The 19014-nt window shown below is 35.7% G+C and overlaps 1 protein-coding gene across 1 annotated transcript in view; it reads left to right on the forward strand.

Moving 5' to 3' along the window:
- The window catches only part of TNKS (tankyrase), a 161550-nt gene that overhangs the window by 20221 nt on the left and 122315 nt on the right, over positions 1-19014 (forward strand). Inside the window, exon 2 of the mRNA XM_061404385.1 lies at positions 2946-3170. Within this exon, the coding sequence (XP_061260369.1) occupies positions 2946-3170 (225 nt within the window). The remainder of the gene's footprint in view (positions 1-2945; positions 3171-19014) is intronic.

A 19014-nucleotide genomic window follows, 5' to 3' on the forward strand; every position in this document is an offset into this window, starting at 1 on the left:
TTGTGGGTAACACTGATTTAATGAATTTTAATACAAAATCAAATTAGATGATTTCATAATTGACACATAAAATGTATCTTTACTGATTTGGCTGTTCACCTCCACCTTTTTAAACTTGCATGTATACACATACATATATTTTATGCAAAATTACGTTTTATGTAATAAGAAAAAAGATAAAAAAGAAGAAAAAATTCCGTATTTCTAGTACCTAGTGATTTAGTCTCATTTTCTATCCATCTATATTTCAAATATCATATTTTTTCTCCTATATTTTGTTTTATATATTTGCAATGCAAAAGGCTAGTTGAGGGACTTCCCAGGAGGTCCAGCGGTTAAGACTCACGCTTCTACTGCAGGGAATGCAGGCTTCATCCCTTGTCAGGGAACTAAGATCCCACATGCAGCGTGGCACAGCCAAGAAAGAAAGGAAGGGAGGGAGGAAGGGAGGGAAGGTAGAGAAAGAATGGAAGGAGAACTGATTGATGTATAAGCAACACAATTCTATGTTGGAATTTTTTATAATATTGTGTGCGTATCTGTGAGGGTGGGTGGGTGGTTGATCTAGACCTTTTTTGTTTTTTTTTTTACTATGGTAAAATATAAATTTAAATTTTTTATTTATTTTAAACAGTTTAAAAGTAAAATGCCATTTTCGCCATTTTAAAATATATGGCTCAGTGATATTAAGTCCATTCAGTGTTCCAGCATCCTTTCAATACAGATGATTTTATTCAAAAACTGTCATTTTATCATTTATGTAACAATACTATTCGGAGAAGGCAATGGCACCCCACTCCATTACTCTTGCCTGGAAAATCCCATGGATGGAGGAGCCTGGTAGGCTGCAGCCCATGAGGTCGCTAAGAGTCAGACACGACTGAGCGACTTCACTTTCACTTTTCACTTTCATGCACTGGAGAAGGAAATGGCAACCCACTCCAGTGTTCTTGCCTGGAGAATCCCAGGGACGGGGGAGCCTGGTGGGCTGCCGTCTTTGGGGTCACACAGAGTCGGACATGACTGAAGTGACTTAGCAGCAGCAGCAACAATATTACTGGGCATCTAATCTCCATGATTTTCTGTAAATAACATTATGGTAAACATTCTTGATGCAAAATCTTTGTCCATGAATAAATCATTTTTTAAATGATAAAAATTGAAAAGTGGTATTTTGAGTCAGAGAGTATATTTGTTTAAGCCTATTCATGATAATGCTACATTTTCTTCTGAAATGTGGTACCATGAGACTTCCCTGGTAGTCCAGTGGTTAATATTTTCCTTCCAATGTAGGACGTGCAGGTTCAATCCCTGGTCAGGGAACTAAGATCCCACATGCCTCCAGACCAAGAAAACAAAACATAAAACAGAAGCAATGTTGTAACAAATTCAATAAAGACTTTTTAAAAAATGACCCACATCAAAAAACCTTAAAAAAAATGTGGCACCAGTTCATATTCACATTATCAGTGTGTGAACACAACTCTATTTCACCACTTTCTTGCTGGTACCAAGCATTTTTTATTTTACTTCAATTATTAGTGAAGAAAGGAAATTAGTTTTCAAACATTGTTAGTGCACTAATTAGGGAAATGTGAATTTGCATGCAGGCTTTACTCAAATCTATAAAGCAGGTGACTTTCTTGGCCTACTTTCCTGGAGTGAGTCAATTTCTAAAGATAGTGTAAAGGACATATATTGAAATAAATCTTTTTTTGGTTTCTATTTTCCACATAATTCTCATTTATTTAGTTAATATATGCGTAAAATGAAAGAAGATATGACCATTACTGCTTTCCACTGTTAAAATGCCATGTTCTGTCATTTTCTAACAACATTACATGGTAAGTAATAGCATGGAGGCAGTGATACCTAGCTGGCAAGTCCTAATAAAATTTAAAGTAGGAAAGGAAAGATCACTAATAAAAGTATTAAGCTGGTAAAGATAAAAATGCTAATATTTTCAGTAATCTTTTTTTTTAACCCATTGCATTGTAGCTTAAAATTTCATCATAGTACTATGATGACCTTCAAATTATCAAAATGGCTATTTTTTCCATTTTTAATTATCTCACTAAATCCTCATCATGCTGGACTTGGCATAATGTTGTGGCCCTTTAACATCCATAATGTGTTTTCTTGGTATTTCTTACCATTCCCAGTGTTTGCCTAGTCTGTACAGTGCTTTAGATATTTTTCTGGCTCTTCTAACAACACCCTCCAGTACCACCATTTTTCTGTCTGAAAATTGTGATGCTTTTCACCAGTGTTCTGGTTCTGTATTTCCAAAAGCCTGTATTCTCATTTATTTGTCCTAAAATTCCCTCAAACTCAGTAAATCCAAATTTGAATTGTAACTACACATTTCATTTAGTTTGGGTACCAGTCCCAAGAGTAGATATTATGGCATTATTTTTAGTTCTTCCTTTTCAAATACCTTGTAACCAAGATATTTGTTTTTTTTTTTTTAATATATTTGATAGTTTGATATTTGATAGTTTGCAACCAAACTATCACCATGTATTTCTGGTATCCGTGTATTCTCCAATTTCCCTAGTGTAATGTTAAGTGCTGTGCTTTGTCTTAGATTTGATTTTCATTGGTATTTAAAAATATAGAAATGGATTTTATGCATCTGATTTTGAGAGGAAAGTGAATGCCTTGGACAGGAATCCTGCCTCATTCGTCCTGCATTTCTAGCATGGAATAGGTGTTGAAGAAATGTTTTTGGAAGGAATTGCCCAAACTAAAGGAAGAGCTTCCTTAGTTCTCAGTTCTGTGAGATGAGGGAATCTATTTGAATGGCATCTTTTTTTTTCTTTACCTTTTTGCTGTAGAACATAGTACTTCAGTTACTCATATTTGTTGATATTATTGTTAAAGGAATTCTAATGGTTCTTTTTACAAAACTGATTTACAATATAAAATATTTTCCCTATTTTTAGGTTTTGGAAGAAAGGACGTGGTAGAACACTTACTACAGATGGGTGCTAATGTCCATGCTCGTGATGATGGCGGTCTCATTCCACTTCATAATGCGTGTTCTTTTGGCCATGCTGAGGTTGTAAGTCTGTTACTGTGCCAAGGAGCTGATCCAAATGCCAGGGATAACTGGAACTATACCCCTCTGCATGAAGCTGCTATAAAAGGAAAGATCGATGTATGTATTGGTAAGTATTATTTGGTGATATCTAAATTGTAAGGTCAGCCCCACAGATAGAATAACATTTATTTTTTATTTTTATTTTTTTTAGAATAACATTTAAAATAAAGGTTTACCCTTGCTTGTTTTTTATTGTAGTGGAAATAATGTTTCCTCAGAATAAAGAACACTTTGTTACTTCTTATAAGCAATTATTTTCCATCAAAGGGGAAGTAAAGACGTGGTAATCTAAAGTTGGTTAGGAACAAGATTCACAATATTAACTCTCCAAATGTAAGGCAAATGCCAGCTGGGGTGGAACTAAATTTTGATGGATTACTGTTATCAAATTTAGTTAATTTACAGTCTTTAAAAGTCTGAAAGTTTTCCATCCTAGCATCAATGAGAACCATTATAAAGTACAAGTTCTTACTGAATTGGATGACATATTTGGATGTTCAGGTTGATTCAAGGAAAGTCATCTAGTACCAAGGCAAAACCTTTTTCTTTATGTTGCTAAAATTGAACACCAGCTATTTTATTAGCCCTGGAAAACCGTTGAATGATTCGAATACAACAGTTCAAGGCTTAATATTTTCAACAGAGTCTAGAGAAAAAGCAATTTCAAACAAAATTGAACTTTTCAACAATTTTAAGTATTGCGATTATATGAAATTGTATTCAATCAGCATTTCTTTCTCCTTTATATGTATATCTAAATAGGCATCTATTTTAGACTTTGCTTTATTGTGTAAAATCTTTGGTTTTGAAATCTAAAACAGGCTTCTAGAGAACAAGCATAGTGTCTCCTGAATGTATGTCTCTTTCTTGAAACTCAAGATGATGGATATTTGTTTCGCCTTTAGCAGGTTGATTTACAAATTATCTTCTTGAATGGCACCCATTTCAGTATAATTGGCTATTTTTTCTGATAAAACTCAAATAAATATGTCACATTTAAAGATACAGAGGTGGTGCTGTTATAAAGATTTTCTCCCACTTCATAGCCATCTATTCCAGCTTCAAATATATTTTTTTGTTTTCCTCAAATTATTGCATTGTCTGACAAAACTTCTTTATTCTATTCTCTGCCATTATCCTTTATCACTTCACCAGCCAATTTTACCAAATGAAATTCAAGGTCATTTCAACATGACCCTTATACCCTATCCTTTTTGATCTTTGACATCTTACACTTGATTCTCCCATTTCCTCCTAAGTCTCTCACTAAAACAGCCATGTCCTAGACTAAATCATTCATAAAACTAATCTGAAAAGCTTGAGTTTACCACATATTTTCTGATTACTAAATCTCTTAAGTTATTTGTGATGTTACTATGTGATAACTGTTATTGAATTTGAAGTGTACTCTTACTAAATCTTCTAGACCTTCAACCTCCCTACTCTCATTCTTTCTTGCTTCACTTTGTCACATCCATTGGATTTTTCTGTTGTTAAAGAATTTTACACAATTTTCACCTTCCAGTGTATTATCTCTTTTAGGCTGAAGTGTTCTGTTTTCCTACCTGTACCTCTTGAATTTTTCATTCTGTCGCTGCTTTTAAGAAAATTTCCTTTTATGTTGTCTTTGCAAGATTGTTGTACTTATCGGTAAACCACAGATCTTAAAAAATCATATTGCTTTATTATATTTGACTCTTTAGAACTCTTTACATAATAAGAGGCATTTATTATGTATTTTTAACTTTTTGTTTTGAAATAATTATAGATTCATAGAAAGCTCCAAAAATAGTACAAGAAGGTCCATGTATCCTCCTAGTTTCACCCTTTGGCTACATCTTACGGTGTCATAATACAGTATCAAAAATAGGAAACTAGTGTTGGTACAATGTGTAGAGTTCTGTGCCATTTAATCACATGTTCAGATTAATGTAACTGCAGTCAAGATACAGAACGTATTATTGGAAGCTCCCCCTCATTCATTTTATTTATGAAAGAAAGTGGAAGTATTAGTTGCTTAGTCATGTCCAGTTCTTTGTGACCCCATGGACTGTAGCCTGCTAGGCTCCTCTGTCCATGGGATTCTCCAGGCAAGAATACTGGAGTGGGTTGCTGTTCCCTTTTCCAGGGGATCTTCCCTACCCAGGGATTGAACTCACATTGCAGGCAGATTCTTTACTATCTGAGCCACCAGAGAAGCCTACTTATAGCCTACTTTTATAATGATCTACTCCCCATCCCAGATCCTTAACCCTTAGCAACCAATAACATGTTCATCTGTATAATTTTGTCATTTTTAGAGTGCTATAAGTGGAATCATACAATATGTAATTTTTTTGAGATTGGCTTTTTTTTATTTGCCTTCCAGATCTTTTTTAAAATTGCTGATTATTATGCCATGGTTTTGGTGTACTGTAGTTTAGCATTCACAGCTGAAGAATGTTTTGGTTGATTCAGCTTCTTGGCTATTACAAATAAAGCTCCTGTGAACATTTGTGTACAAATTTTTATGTGGAGATGAGTTTTCTTTTCTCTGAGATAAATGCTTTAGATTGTGATTGCTGGGTAATACAGATATTTATATACAAATATAAAACATTTTATAGTCAGATATAAACTATGTTTATTTAATCGACTGTTGGTCAAATTGTTGTTATTCTTCATTAAGGATGGGTTGTTGAATATTGGTCCTGAGCACGCATTGACTTCTGGTTATGGATTGTTTATAATGAATGGACTGTCAAACATTTTTTGTTGGTACTTGTTTGAAGAGTTGAGATAGGGAGGGAAAAGAAAGAAAAAGGTGATGCTGGTAAATCTACCAAAAACTTCTGTGGTTAGATGATATATAATTCACTGTTTTCCCTTGAAGGCAACTCAAAGTACTTAACCAAAGTTCTTCAGTAATGTTTATATCCTATGCATGAAATGGATGATTCAAATTTCTTACCATTTTACTAGTAAAGAAAGGAGAAAGCTGTTTCTTTGCCACAGTCTCTAGAGCTGATATAAAGTTGTTATAATAAAAAATGTTTTCTTGACTGAGAATGAAAAGTTCTCTCTGCTTAGTGAGATTTATTTAAGAGTGTATTGTAAGCCTAAAAAATTAATTTCATTATTTAAATGCGCCAAACATTCTTTATTCTTAGTTTTTTTTAGATCATCCAATACTTAACAAATTTAAAGTGGCAATCTTTACTGTACTTTAAAAAAAACTTAAGGTAATCTATTTACTAAAGCTTAAACTAAGTCTTTATTATTATAACTCACTCCTAAAGTAATCTTCCTTTCATGATTTCCAGGAATGATTTCTATTTTCTGTGTCTTCCATCTAGAAAGATATATTTACTTTCCTTGTTCAAATCTAGTTTAAAATATCTGTTCTATGTACTCATGTTTCTCTTCAAATCATATACCCCTTTACTAAATTACCTGATCACTTCCATGGTCCTTTGATTAAAAAGTCCTGGAACTTGAAAGTGGCATGGGATTGGGAGCAGAGGAGGGAAGAATGGTACCACTTCTGATACACTCTTGTCTTTTGTTATTTCAAATATAGTATATTGAAGATGAACAGCTTTCTGGGTTTACTAGCAAGTACAATGGTATTAACCAGCACACCTCATTTTCTGTCCATCTAGATTTATGCTGTCTGATATTGTAACCAATAAATGAAACCTGGTTAAAATGTAAAAGTTTTTAAATTTAATTCTTCAGTTGCACTAGCCACATTTCAAGTGCCGAATAACCATATCTGTCCACTGGTTACTGTATCCGAGTGTGTGAATATTGAAATCTCCATCATTGTACAAAGTTCTGTCAGATAGTGCTGTTACAGTCAGTGTACCTGTATACATAGTCCTTTAATGAGATCATTCCACATATGCCATTTTCTTATTTTTTCACTGTGTTATGACCATATTTCATTATCAGTGAATATTTTTTAATCTAACCTCACTTTTAAAGGCTGTCAAGAATTATATAGAAATAACCACTTTTTAGATCTTTCATCCATATTAGGCCATTTAGAAGATTTCTGATTTTTCACTATTGTATAAATAGTACTATAGAGAATATCATTTTCATTAATCACATATGTAAACCCTGATTACTTTTAGGAAACTACTGGAAAACTAGAGCTTCTTAATAAGAATCAAAGAAATACAGCTGCTGGAGAACTTGACTAGGGCTCTGGATTTAGCTTGTCACTTTATCTATCCATATGTCGTCTATAAATGAGCTAGGTTAAGAAAAGTCATTTCCCACACCTTTCTTACTCCTTGCAAAAATTCATTGAAAATTCAGCGAAGCATTGAGAATTTGATTCGTTTGCCTTTGTTTCATTATTCCATCTCTTGCCTGTTCCTGCCAGAGTACCTCCCTTTGGCATTTTTAACATCCATTTTCCATATAAAAACTGAATTGGGATCTTTTAAACAAGTCTCAATGTTGCATTTTTGTAAAAGTAAAAAATTGGCAAACTTCCATACTTGGATCCTTCAAAAGGAGAAGAGCCAAAAATGATAGTAATTTTTCCCTTCTGAAATAATCCCTGCTGACACTGAGCACCATTATGTTGATGACTTGCCCACTGATTCAGCTGCATTCAAGAAGGTTAGTGTTTTTGCATTTACCTGGTAAATTTGGGACTACTTCAGTAGGCATTCTGGTTAATAGTGTTAAATATATATATTTATATAGAGAGTTTATTTGTTCATTGTATTCTACTAAAGTTTCCAGAATGAATGCCTTCATTCTCATTTAAGAAATACATCAAAGATGCTTAAATTAGAGGGGAAAAGGTCAAATAACAGAACAAAAGAATGACCAAAAAAGACCTCATACATTTTTGAAAGTGAGATAATGCTTTACTTAATGCTCAAGACTGTCTGTTAAGGAAATTAATTGTATGCTTGCATTTACTTTTAGATTAAACATGGTCATTCAGATACTCTATGGAGTTCATTGAGATGCATGGCTTAAGCTTGGGGTTGTATGAAAGAGGCATTTGATTCAAATGGCTCATGTAACCAACTTGGCTTTCTCTTTACATGATCACCATATTATCTGAAATGGCTGTAATAGTTGTAGTTGTGATATTATTTAAGAAATTGTGTCCTTGCTTTGTACAGTTCCCTGGTGACAGATTTCAGAGGCAGGCCCAAATTGGAGATAAAGATTTATGGAGTCCTTCTCATTCCTCTTTCTCACTGACCAAACTAGAAGTTGTTAAGTATAATAATTGCAGTTTCAGGGCTTTAAAAAATTGTTTAGTTGTTCAGTTATTTAAATCTGCTAATTCTGTTTTTTAAATGGAGTGGGTGTTAGTTAGACTTTTCATCTATAAACAGAATCTGAGATTAAGAATGTCGCTTTATTGTGAGTTGTTTGATAGTCTACCCTCAGGTATGACAATCCAGATAAGACATTAAGAAATGCCACAGTGTGTCGAAATATGTTTATTTTGTGTCAAGCCAGAACTTTTCTATATTTGCTGTGGTATAAATAATCGTGGTTAGAGATAGAGTGTGTATATTTTATTTTGCCTGTGGGGGCACCATTTTGAGTGTTGATCTTTTGAAATAATGTACTTGACTGTAAGGATGGAGGGAACAAGAGCAAGAAGTATTCTAGTGGGTCTCCTGAAATGAAACCCTGGTGTCTCGGTGTTCTTGCAGAGTTGTGGTTGCATGTTGATGGGATTAGGACAAGGTCACTGGTCATTGGAAGAAGGTATTTAGGACAATTGCATAGATGCCCCCATTAGAAGTCACATAAAGGAAAGAAAGCTTGAGTTACAGTTCTGGTGTGATCTTGACTTGTACTTGTGTAGAATGATATGGCAGAAATTAAATGCTTGGCTTTAGAATTAAGTATGAATTCTCTTTTATCACAAACAATTGCATTGAGCCTCAATTTCTCATTTATAAGGCAGGCATCAAACTTGCTGCACTGGGTTGTTATGGGAAGTTAACTGAAATAATAAAGCGGGTAGAGCCTCAGCAAGTGCTTGTTCGCTTCCATGCTCTTTCTCCCTTGGGTGGCAGCATAAGATGTCCTCAAGAGATCATTTTTGTATTCTGACCGTTAGTAAAACCTTAATGAGAGATATGTGGCTCTTTGTTGCCATCACTGTGAACTCATTTATGTCTTTTGTTTCAGATTCATTGTAACTGTGTAAACTTGAATTATAATTTGATGAGACATGAATTTTTTTTTTAATGATGAGACATGAAATTTTTTTTTTAATTGCAATTTTGGTCTTTTAACTTAGCAGAGATATTTGCAGATAGGATAATGGAAAATCACTGTGAGTTAAACCTTTCCCCGCAAATATTTCAATAGCAGTTGTATGAAGTTCTAGTATGATTTGCTGTGACTGAGTAAAAAGTTTGTGAAAGCTTGACAGTTGTGAAGAAGTGTGAACAATAATTTTTTAAAGGCAAATTAATTATGAGGAAGTAGTTCTTCAGGCTATTGGAGGGCATCATAATTGGCTGTTTCTGAAAATTGCAACCCCCTAGGAATGAGAGAAGGGAAAGAGCAAAGGAAAAGCTCAAATAAAAGAAAAAGGTATTCTTTTCCTCCTGAACGTGGGCTAAAGGAGCTAAGGTGGGAGAAGTGTGACTAAGTACTGTCGTTAAGAGTATCACTCGTAGGATAATTTATTGAATCTAATACAAAATAAGTTTCATTAAAAAAGTATTTCTTTTATTTCCCAAAGAATGAAAACTTAACAGTTATGTTCTTTTCCTCCTTCAGATTGAAAGTACAACAGTGTATTGAAGTTCCAGTCATTTGAATTCTTAGACACATAAGAAAATAATAAAGTTGTGATATTATTGAAGAAACTGAAATTCAAAGCAGAATCAGAATATTATGACATCAGCTCAACCCTATGTTCTTTGTGGAAAATATTTTAAAACGTGTGACTTTAAACCTTGTGTCTCGTAGCACTAAAACTGAATTGGTCTTAATATTTTATACTAATGAGGAATTTCCCTGAAAATACTAGTAAGTCCTTGAGGCCTTATTCGGCCCTTGACAATTTAGGGATGGATTCAGAAAACCATGTATCTGAAACTTCACTTAGAGACAGATCGGAAAGCAGCTCTTATTTGTGGTTGCTGCCCCTAGAACTGTGAGACTTCTATCATCCTGTTACAGGCTTGAGGGCTTCCCAGGTGGCGCAGTGGTGAAGAATCCGCCTGCCATTGCAGGCAGGACACAGGTTCAGTCCCTGGCGGTCTGCGGTTTAGGGGGTCTCAAAGAGTTGGACACGACTGAACACCCGTGTTATAAACTTATTTGGTCAGACTGAAATGTCTGCTTTGTCCCTTAATTAGTATTTTATCTAGCTGAGTCTAGTCGAGTGTTAGAAAAAGTAATCTTCTCCTAAGTACAAGCAAGCATAAAGCAATACTTGGGCACAGATTCCTTGTTCCTAGGGCTCTTACCAGTTTGCCTTTATTTTAATCAACTGGTATTTTTTTTTTTAGCACCTTCTGTGTTTGCAGTTCTGTTTTTGAAAGCAGATGAAAAGCTGAAGGGACAGGGTTTTTATTGAGTTCCTATTATGTGCTAAGAACCAAGCTAGATTTATATATATATATATATTATATATATATATATATATAATATATATGTATTGATGTCATAATTGAGCCTATATATATAAGGTTTATAATTGAGACTATATATAAGGTTTATATATAGTCTCCATTATGACAGCAATCCTTGGTGGAAGGTAGTGTTTTATGAAAGAGGAAATTGAAATCGACAGAGGTGAAGTCATTTGCCTCAGGCCAGACAGTTGCTAAGTAGAGAGCAGTCTTCTCAAACCCACATTCGTCTGACTCCTAGACAGGACTTTCTTTTCGACTTGATTCCCTAGGGTTTCCAGGTTTCCAGGAGATATGCTTTGTCATAATCACTCTTATATTTATTCTACTACCTGCTTTATCTTAAAATAAATTGTGGTTTGTGTAAGAAGATAAGACTGATTTCCCACATGTATTGGGGCCTGCCTTAACTTCTTATTGCAAAAAGGATATAATTGAATTGGATATTAAAATCTGCTGTATACACATACAGAATAATACCTCAGTTACTCCAGATGTAACAGGCTTCTTGAAAAATTCTTGGTTTTTTCTATTTATAGGAAGACTGGGTTATAGGAGCAAAATTTAATTGGATGATTCTTTTATTAAAACATTTCATGCCAAAATGTTATCCTAAAGAACTGCTCTCTTATGTAAATTTGGTAAAATTTTGTTTTCTGGAATTAGTTTTCTAATGTCTTCAAAAAATTCTTATATGCACATGTGGACTATATGTTAGTCCCTGTTCTAAGAGTGCCTCAAATATTTATTTTGTCCTCCTAATAGCTCCATGAGTAGATACTGTTACTCTCTCCTGATTACAGATGAGGAAATGGAGGCACAGAGAGGTGACGTTGCTTCCAGGGGTCCTAGAACTAGGAGATGGTGGACCCGGGATTCTATCCCATTCAGTCTGATTCCAAAGGACCACTCTGAACTGTGGTGATTTGCCACTAGTAAGTGAAGCAGCCTTAGGAGAGTTTTTGAACTTAATTTTACCTCAGTGAACTATCTTCCCTTATGTGCCTCATTAAATAGAAACCTATTTTTAATCCATTTATTCCTGTGTACTTGACCAGGAAAAAATAAGAATGCACTTTTTTTCTAAGTTCAAAGGCACATAAAGGCAGATAGTTCATTGAGGTGAAATTAGGTAATATATCACAAATATGTTGACAGAATTCTGAATTTTTGGTGACTTTTATATCAAAGGCAAAGACAAAAGGTAGTATGGTTAAAAATCTGGACTTTTATACAGTAGAAAATTACTTCTTGACAGTTTTACTTAAGATTTATTCTCCAGTCTCAGCATTATCACAGTTTCTAAATTAATGTATTTATTTTATATTGGTCTTGTTAATTTAATGTTACTGCCATATTTAATGTTATTCAGTTGATAAGAACTACCTGATTTTTATTTCTCCATTGGTTACAAATTAATTACTTAAACAACAACTTTAAGAGAAGTATTGTTTTGGTGAACATACTTGCACAGTGTGCATAAAGATCTTTTTTGTCTGAGGAGAAATATCTCTCTCATTTCCCTCTCATTATAGACATAATATATATTTGTAATAATTGGGGCTTCCCAGGTGGTACTAGTGGTAAAGAACCCTCCTGCCAGTGCAGGAGATATAAGAGACACAGGTTCGATCCCTGGGTCAGGAAGATCCCCTAGAGAAGGGAATAGCAACCCACTCCAGTATTCTTGCCTGGAGAATCCAATGGATATAGTAGCCTGGCAGGCTTAGTGTCACGAAGAGTTGGACATGACTGAAGTGACTTAGCACAGCATGGCATTTGTAATAAACATTAAAACACTGTAGAAATATGTTAAAATAGAAACATTTTTGTAAGCCTACTCATTTACCATGTATTCTATATAATACTTTAAATTAAGATCTCTTATTGCTGTAGATGCCCACTGAAATCCACCCAAGTACTCTGGAACTAATGCCTCTTTCTCCATCATCATTGTTTTTATTGCCTCTTCCTCTTCTCTGAAAAAACTTTTGAAGTCCAGAACAGGATTTTGAGGCAAGCTGGAGCAAATTCTCTCTAATGAGAATTTGGAATTAAGATTCAGATAGCATAAGTATATATATTGTCTGTATCTGAGGATGATGGTGACAGAGCCGAGAGACAGGGATTGGCAGCAACAGGATAAATTTGGGGACATGTTTCTGCCTTTGCTTTTGATGAGATACCTCTCATCTTTAATAAATTTTCATGTTGTTTAAGCCACAACATATCTCCCTTGTAATAAATAAAACCACTTTATTAATATAAAGTCGGTACCCAAAAAATATTTTGATAGGTCACAGCATCTTAAAAGACTCCTTAGAAATCACTTTTATATTTACCATTTACTACTATTTACTATTACTTTTTAAAAAGTTATTTACGAGTTACTATTTTACTAATTTACTATTTGCTTCTTTCTTATTAAGATATTAAACCACAAAAATCTTCCTTCAAATGAAATCTAATGCGGTAACCTAAAATGTAAAAGTGTGGAGAGGAGAGAAGCAAAGACCTTCGTGTATTCCACTTCACACAAATGCATGTGTATAAGGGGATTGGCTGTGGGCCCCTAAGACCCTCAGGAGCAGTGGTTTCAGCCACGAATAGTTTTGCCCATTGAGGAGATATTAGCAATGTCTAGAGCCTGGTGGGCTGCCGTCTATGGGGTCACACAGAGTCGGACACGACTGAAGTGACTTAGCAGCAGCAGCAACAGAGATGATTTTGGTTGTCGCAGTGGAGGAATGCTGTTGACGTCCAGCGGGTAGAGGTCAGGGTGCTGTTAAACGTCTTCCAGTGCCCAGGGCTGCACCCTGCTGTTCATGTTGCATGACAGTCCAGGGCCAAAGCCAGGGCCTGACTGACTTGATTAGAAAAGATGCCACAAGCCACTTTTAGATTCATATAGTTTGTTACATACATAGATTGTGAAAAGAAGAATCGAGTGTGCCAGCTCCTTGTGGTCCTTCTACCATGCGCTACAAAAGATGACACTGAGCGAAAAGGGCCGAACGACGGCAGCAGGCACTATGGGAAGAGTGCCTATTGCTCTCTTGCTCTCTTGCTGAAGAGTCAGCAGAGGGGAGAGGAAGAGCGCCCCCGCCCGACCTCATCGGTTGCTTCAGTTTACAGCTGAAATGGTAGACTCACATATCTAAGGTGTTCAAAACAGATTAAACATTTTCCAGTAGTTGAATCATGCTTCAGTTTTAATATTTAATTAAAATTAAATCAGTAATTCCCCTGGAGAAGGGAATGGCAACCCATTCCAGTATTCTTGCCTGGAGAAGATTATGGCCAGATGAGCCTGGGTGGGCTACAGTCCATGGGGTCACAAAGAGTCGGATACCGCTCAGCCACTGAGCACATGCTATAGTTAGGGTAGTTTCGCAAATTGTTGATATTTACCTCTGATGTGTTGTACGATTACTCTATTGACGTATTGACTTGTCTTGATTTATCAGCTGTTTTTTATAGTCAGTTCAGTTCAGTCCCTCAGTCGTGTCCGACTCTTTGCGACCCCATGAATCGCAGCATGCCAGGCCTCCCTGTCCATCACCAACTCCCAGAGTTCACTCAAACTCACGTCCATCGAGTCCGTGATGCCATCCAGCCATCTCATCCTCTGTCGTCCCCTTCTCCTCCTGCCCCCAATCCCTCCCAGCATCAGAGTCTTTTCCAGTGAGTCAACTCTTCACATGAGGTGGCCAAAGTACTGGAGTTTCAGCTTTAGCATCATTCCTTCCAATGAACACCCAGGGCTGATCTCCTTTAGAATGGACTGATTGGATCTCCTTGCAGTCCTAGGGACTCTCAGGAGTCTTCTCCAACACCACACTTCAAAAGCATCAATTCTTCGGCGCTCAGCGTTCTTCACAGTCCAACTCTCACATCCATACATGATCACAGGAAAAACCATAGCCTTGACTAGACGGACCTTTGTTAGCAAAGTAATGTCTCTGCTTTTCAATATGCTATCTAGGTTGGTCATAACTTTCCTTCCAAGGAATGTCTTTTAATTTCGTGGCTGCAGTCACCATCTGCAGTGATTTTGGAGCCCAAAAAATAAAGTCTGACACTGTTTGCACTGTTTCCCCATCTATTTCCCATGAAGTGATGGGACCAGATGCCATGATCTTCGTTTTCTGAATGTTGAGCTTTAAGCCAACTTTTTCACTCTCCTCTTGCACTTTAATCAAGAGGCTTTTTAGTTCCTCTTCACTTTCTGCCATAAGGGTGGTGTCATCTGCATATCTGAGGTTATTGATATTTGTCCCGGCAATCTTGATTCCAGCTGGTGCTTCTTCCAGCCCAGCGTTTCTCATGATGTACTCTGCATAGAAGTTAAATAAGCAGGGTGACAATATACAGCCTTGACGTACTCCTTTTCCTATTTGCAACCAGCCTGTTGTTCCATGTCCAGTTCTAACTGTTGCTTCCTGACCTGCATATAGGTTTCTCAGTTATTCCTAATTTATATGTTTAATATTTTTTTCTGTATCATTGATTTTATCCTGTGTGAGCTTCTTGAACCTGTAAATTGCTGTCTTTTTTCTTTTTTAATGTCTTACTTGTTATGGGAAACTCTTAGGCATTCTTTCTTCAAATATGTATGTGTTTCTTTTTCTTTTAAGACTGATTACAACTTATTAGACATTCTCACTCCATCCTTTGCCCATGATAATTTCTCCTTGTAGCATTCTTAGAAGTATCTATGGATATATTTTCGAAGTCTGTAAATTTCTCTTCAGGTGTTTGTAATCTGTTGTTAGACCCCTCTTTGAGCTTTTAAAAAAATCAACTTTATTGAATTCTAACATAAATTAGTTTGATATAATGAAATAAAATGCATCCATTTTAAGTATGTATATTGATGAGTTTTGCTAAATGTATAGGCCCATGTAATCACTACTGTAATTTTGTAGAACATTTTTATCACTCTAAATTTAAAGTTCTCTGGTATCTATTTGCAGTCAGTTTTCTCTTCCCCCTCTACCATCCCTAGAGAACAATTGATCTGTTTTCTGTCACAGTAGATTAGCTTTCTAGTCTAGAAATAGGTTCTTTGCTGTATGGCTTCTTTTGCTAAGCATGTTTTAGAGATTTCATCCCTCCAGTGTGTTGTTGTTGCTTAGTCCCTAAGTCATATCCAACTCTTTGTGACCCCATGGACAGTAGCACTCCAGGCTTCCCTGTCCTTCACCATCTCCCGGAGTTTGCTCAAACTCATATCCAATGAGTCGGTGATGGCATCCAACCATCTCATCCCCTGTTGCCCTTTTCTCCTCCTGTCCTCATTCTTTCCCACCATTAGGGTCTTTTCCAGTGAGTTGGCTTTTCCCATGTGGCCAAAGTTTTGGAGCTTCAGCATCAGTCCTTCCAGTGAATATTCAGGGTTGATTTCCTTTAGGATTGGCTGGTTTGATCTCCTTACTGTCCAAGGAACTCTCAAGAGTCCTCTAGCACCGCAGTTCGAAAGTATCAGTTCTTTGGCACTTAGCCTTCTTTATGGTCCAACTCTCACATCTGTACATGACTACTGGAAAAACCATAGCTTTGACTATATAGACCTTTGTTGGCAAAGTGTAAGTCAATAGTTTATTTATTTTAATTGCTAAGTAGAGGTTTTTTGTATAGGTATGTTAAAATTTGCTTATCCTTTCACCTGTTGATGAATTTTGAGATGTTTTTCATTTTTTTGCTGTTCTAAATAAACACACAGTATTCACGTGCAAGTCTTTTGTATGGCCATATTTCTTTTCCTTTTGGGTAGATATCTAAAAGTAGGATGTTAGCATGTAACAGTCGTGCATATTTACCTTTGTAAGTAATTGCCAAATTGATTTCCAAGTAGTTACGTACCACTCTATATGCCCACCAGCAGTGTATGAGAGTTCCAATTTAGTATATTCTCACTAATACTTAATACCGTTAATAATAAAAGATGGATTACTGCCCATCTTTTACATTTGCATTTTTCTTTTGAATGATGATGTATAGAGCATCTTTTCACATACTAGCAGTTTGTGTATCTTTTTGTCTTATGCATTGGAGATTACAGCTCGTTAAAATTTGTTTCCGTAGTATTTTGCTTTAAAATTTAAAAATTTTTATTTGCTGAAAAATCTAATAAACTTAATGCTTTGTATGATTTAATTTTAGAAACTCAGTCAAATGAGTGTCTCTGTGCTCTTAAGAAAGTCAGATGATAATTGAAATACTTATAAAACATTTCAACATAAACATAGCTTCTTTTAAAATTAAATATCTGTTCATTGTGAAGAATAGTTTTAGATCCTTAATGTAGCTCTAAAATTCACATAACAAGGAATTTGCCATGGTTTAATAGGTGAATTTCTGCCATTAAAAGTGAAAACTATACAAAATGGTTTTTCATAATTTACATAAAAGCCTTGCTGCATTTTTAGCTTGGAAAATTCACATTGCTTCTATTTCTTCCATCTTCTTAAATCAGTTATTAATGCCTGTACTTAAATATAATTTACCATTATAGCATTTCATTTTTTTCTTAGGAATGTGATGAGACTTTTTTGCACATATATAAAAATATTTCTTTTTGTTTGGAAGAATTAAAATCGTGTGAATACTTAAATTTAATAGTTTTGAGGAATTAAATGAGTCCATTTCTATCTCTGCTTTATTGGTCACCAGCTGAAGGCATGCTCTCTGAATCTGGTTTTTTACTACAGGTGAACATTTGTCCCAGAAATAGGAAAATCACATGTCCTTATTGCCATAGCTCTTTTGAGAATGTCATTTTGAATATTGGGATAAACTCCCTGTTATTATGTATGCTAGCTTCTATATTTTCTCTACTGTTCTAATTTCCAAAGGAGATAAATGAATTTGAGATGTATAGCCTAGTCATTTGGGATTTGAGGTTTGATAATGCCCTAATTGGTTAAAGATATTGTAAAGAGATTTTGAATGTCTCCAGTAGTCTCAGATTTACATACTGAATATCATTCAGATCTTGGTTTTCTGTTTTTCCTTCAACCTTATTTTGTGTACTGATTCTGTATTTGGGGGACTTTCTTCAGACATATGTGCTACTTTTGAAGAAGAATCTATTACAAAATGAATTTCTTATTGTATTATTTGTCTGTAGTCATATTTTATTATTCCTTTTGGTAGCACAGAACTTTGAAAGCAAATTTTGAAGCCTTTAGCATTGAGAGTCCTACTTGTCACCACTTCAAGTACAGACTGACATTCTTGAAAGGCATGGTTGTTATCTTTGACCTATGTATGTGCTGTTCTTCTGGTATTAGAAAATAGTGCCACACAAATCTTTGTGGAGAATAATGTGAAACAGAAATTTGACTTGAGCAACTGCTCGAGAAATCGACTTTTTTGTATGTACCCTACAACTTTCATTGATCTATAGTCTCAACTTTTAGTTTTGTTTTTGTTAGATAGTGTTAGGATAAATAAATCTTTCTTTTTTCTTTGACTTAAAGGAAAGGAGGAAAAAGGTCTATTTGAGGCAATTCTTTTTTAAGATTTTAGATATTAATGCTTAGACTGTCAATCTAAAAGCATCATCAGGGATTTGATACCATTCTGAACAAAGAAAGTCCCTCGTTAGTGTCCAACCCCATGGACTGTAACCCCCCAGGATCCTCTGTCCATAGAATTCTCCAGGCAAGAATACTGGCGTGGGTAGCTATTCCCTTCTTCTGGGAATCTTCCCTAACCTAGGGATCGAACCTGAGTCTTCTGCATTGCAGGTGGATTCTTTATCGTCTGAGCCACCAGGGAAGCCGAGACCATTCTCGATACCTAGAAATCATCTATGGTGGCTCAGACAGTAAAGAATCCGTCTGCAATTCGGGAGACCTGGGTTCGATCCCTGGGTTGGGAAGATCCCCTGGAGGAGGGCATGGCAACCCACTCCAGTATTCTTGCCTGGAGAATCCCCATGGACAGAGGAGCCATGGTGGGGTTGCATGGGGTCCATCAGGTCATAAAACATCAGACACGACTGAGCGACTAAGGACAGCACAGTCCAACTCCTTCACTTTGTAGACCTGGTAATTGTCTAAGTTGTGCTCCTCAAGCTGTGGTTAGGGACGTTTTTTTCCTTCCTCAATGAATGGCAGGCCAATAATTTTGTAAACTACAATAAAGACAAAGTACTGGAAAAAGTAATTTTTACATGACATGCACAGTTTTAAATGCTTCTTACTTTTTGTGGTTATCTCAGTGTCGATTACAGAGAATTCTGGAACTAGAACGGTCCATAGACCGCACTTGGTCTATCCC

This window comes from Bos javanicus, chromosome 27 (assembly GCF_032452875.1).
Source record: "Bos javanicus breed banteng chromosome 27, ARS-OSU_banteng_1.0, whole genome shotgun sequence".
NCBI classification, from domain to species: domain Eukaryota; kingdom Metazoa; phylum Chordata; class Mammalia; order Artiodactyla; family Bovidae; genus Bos; species Bos javanicus.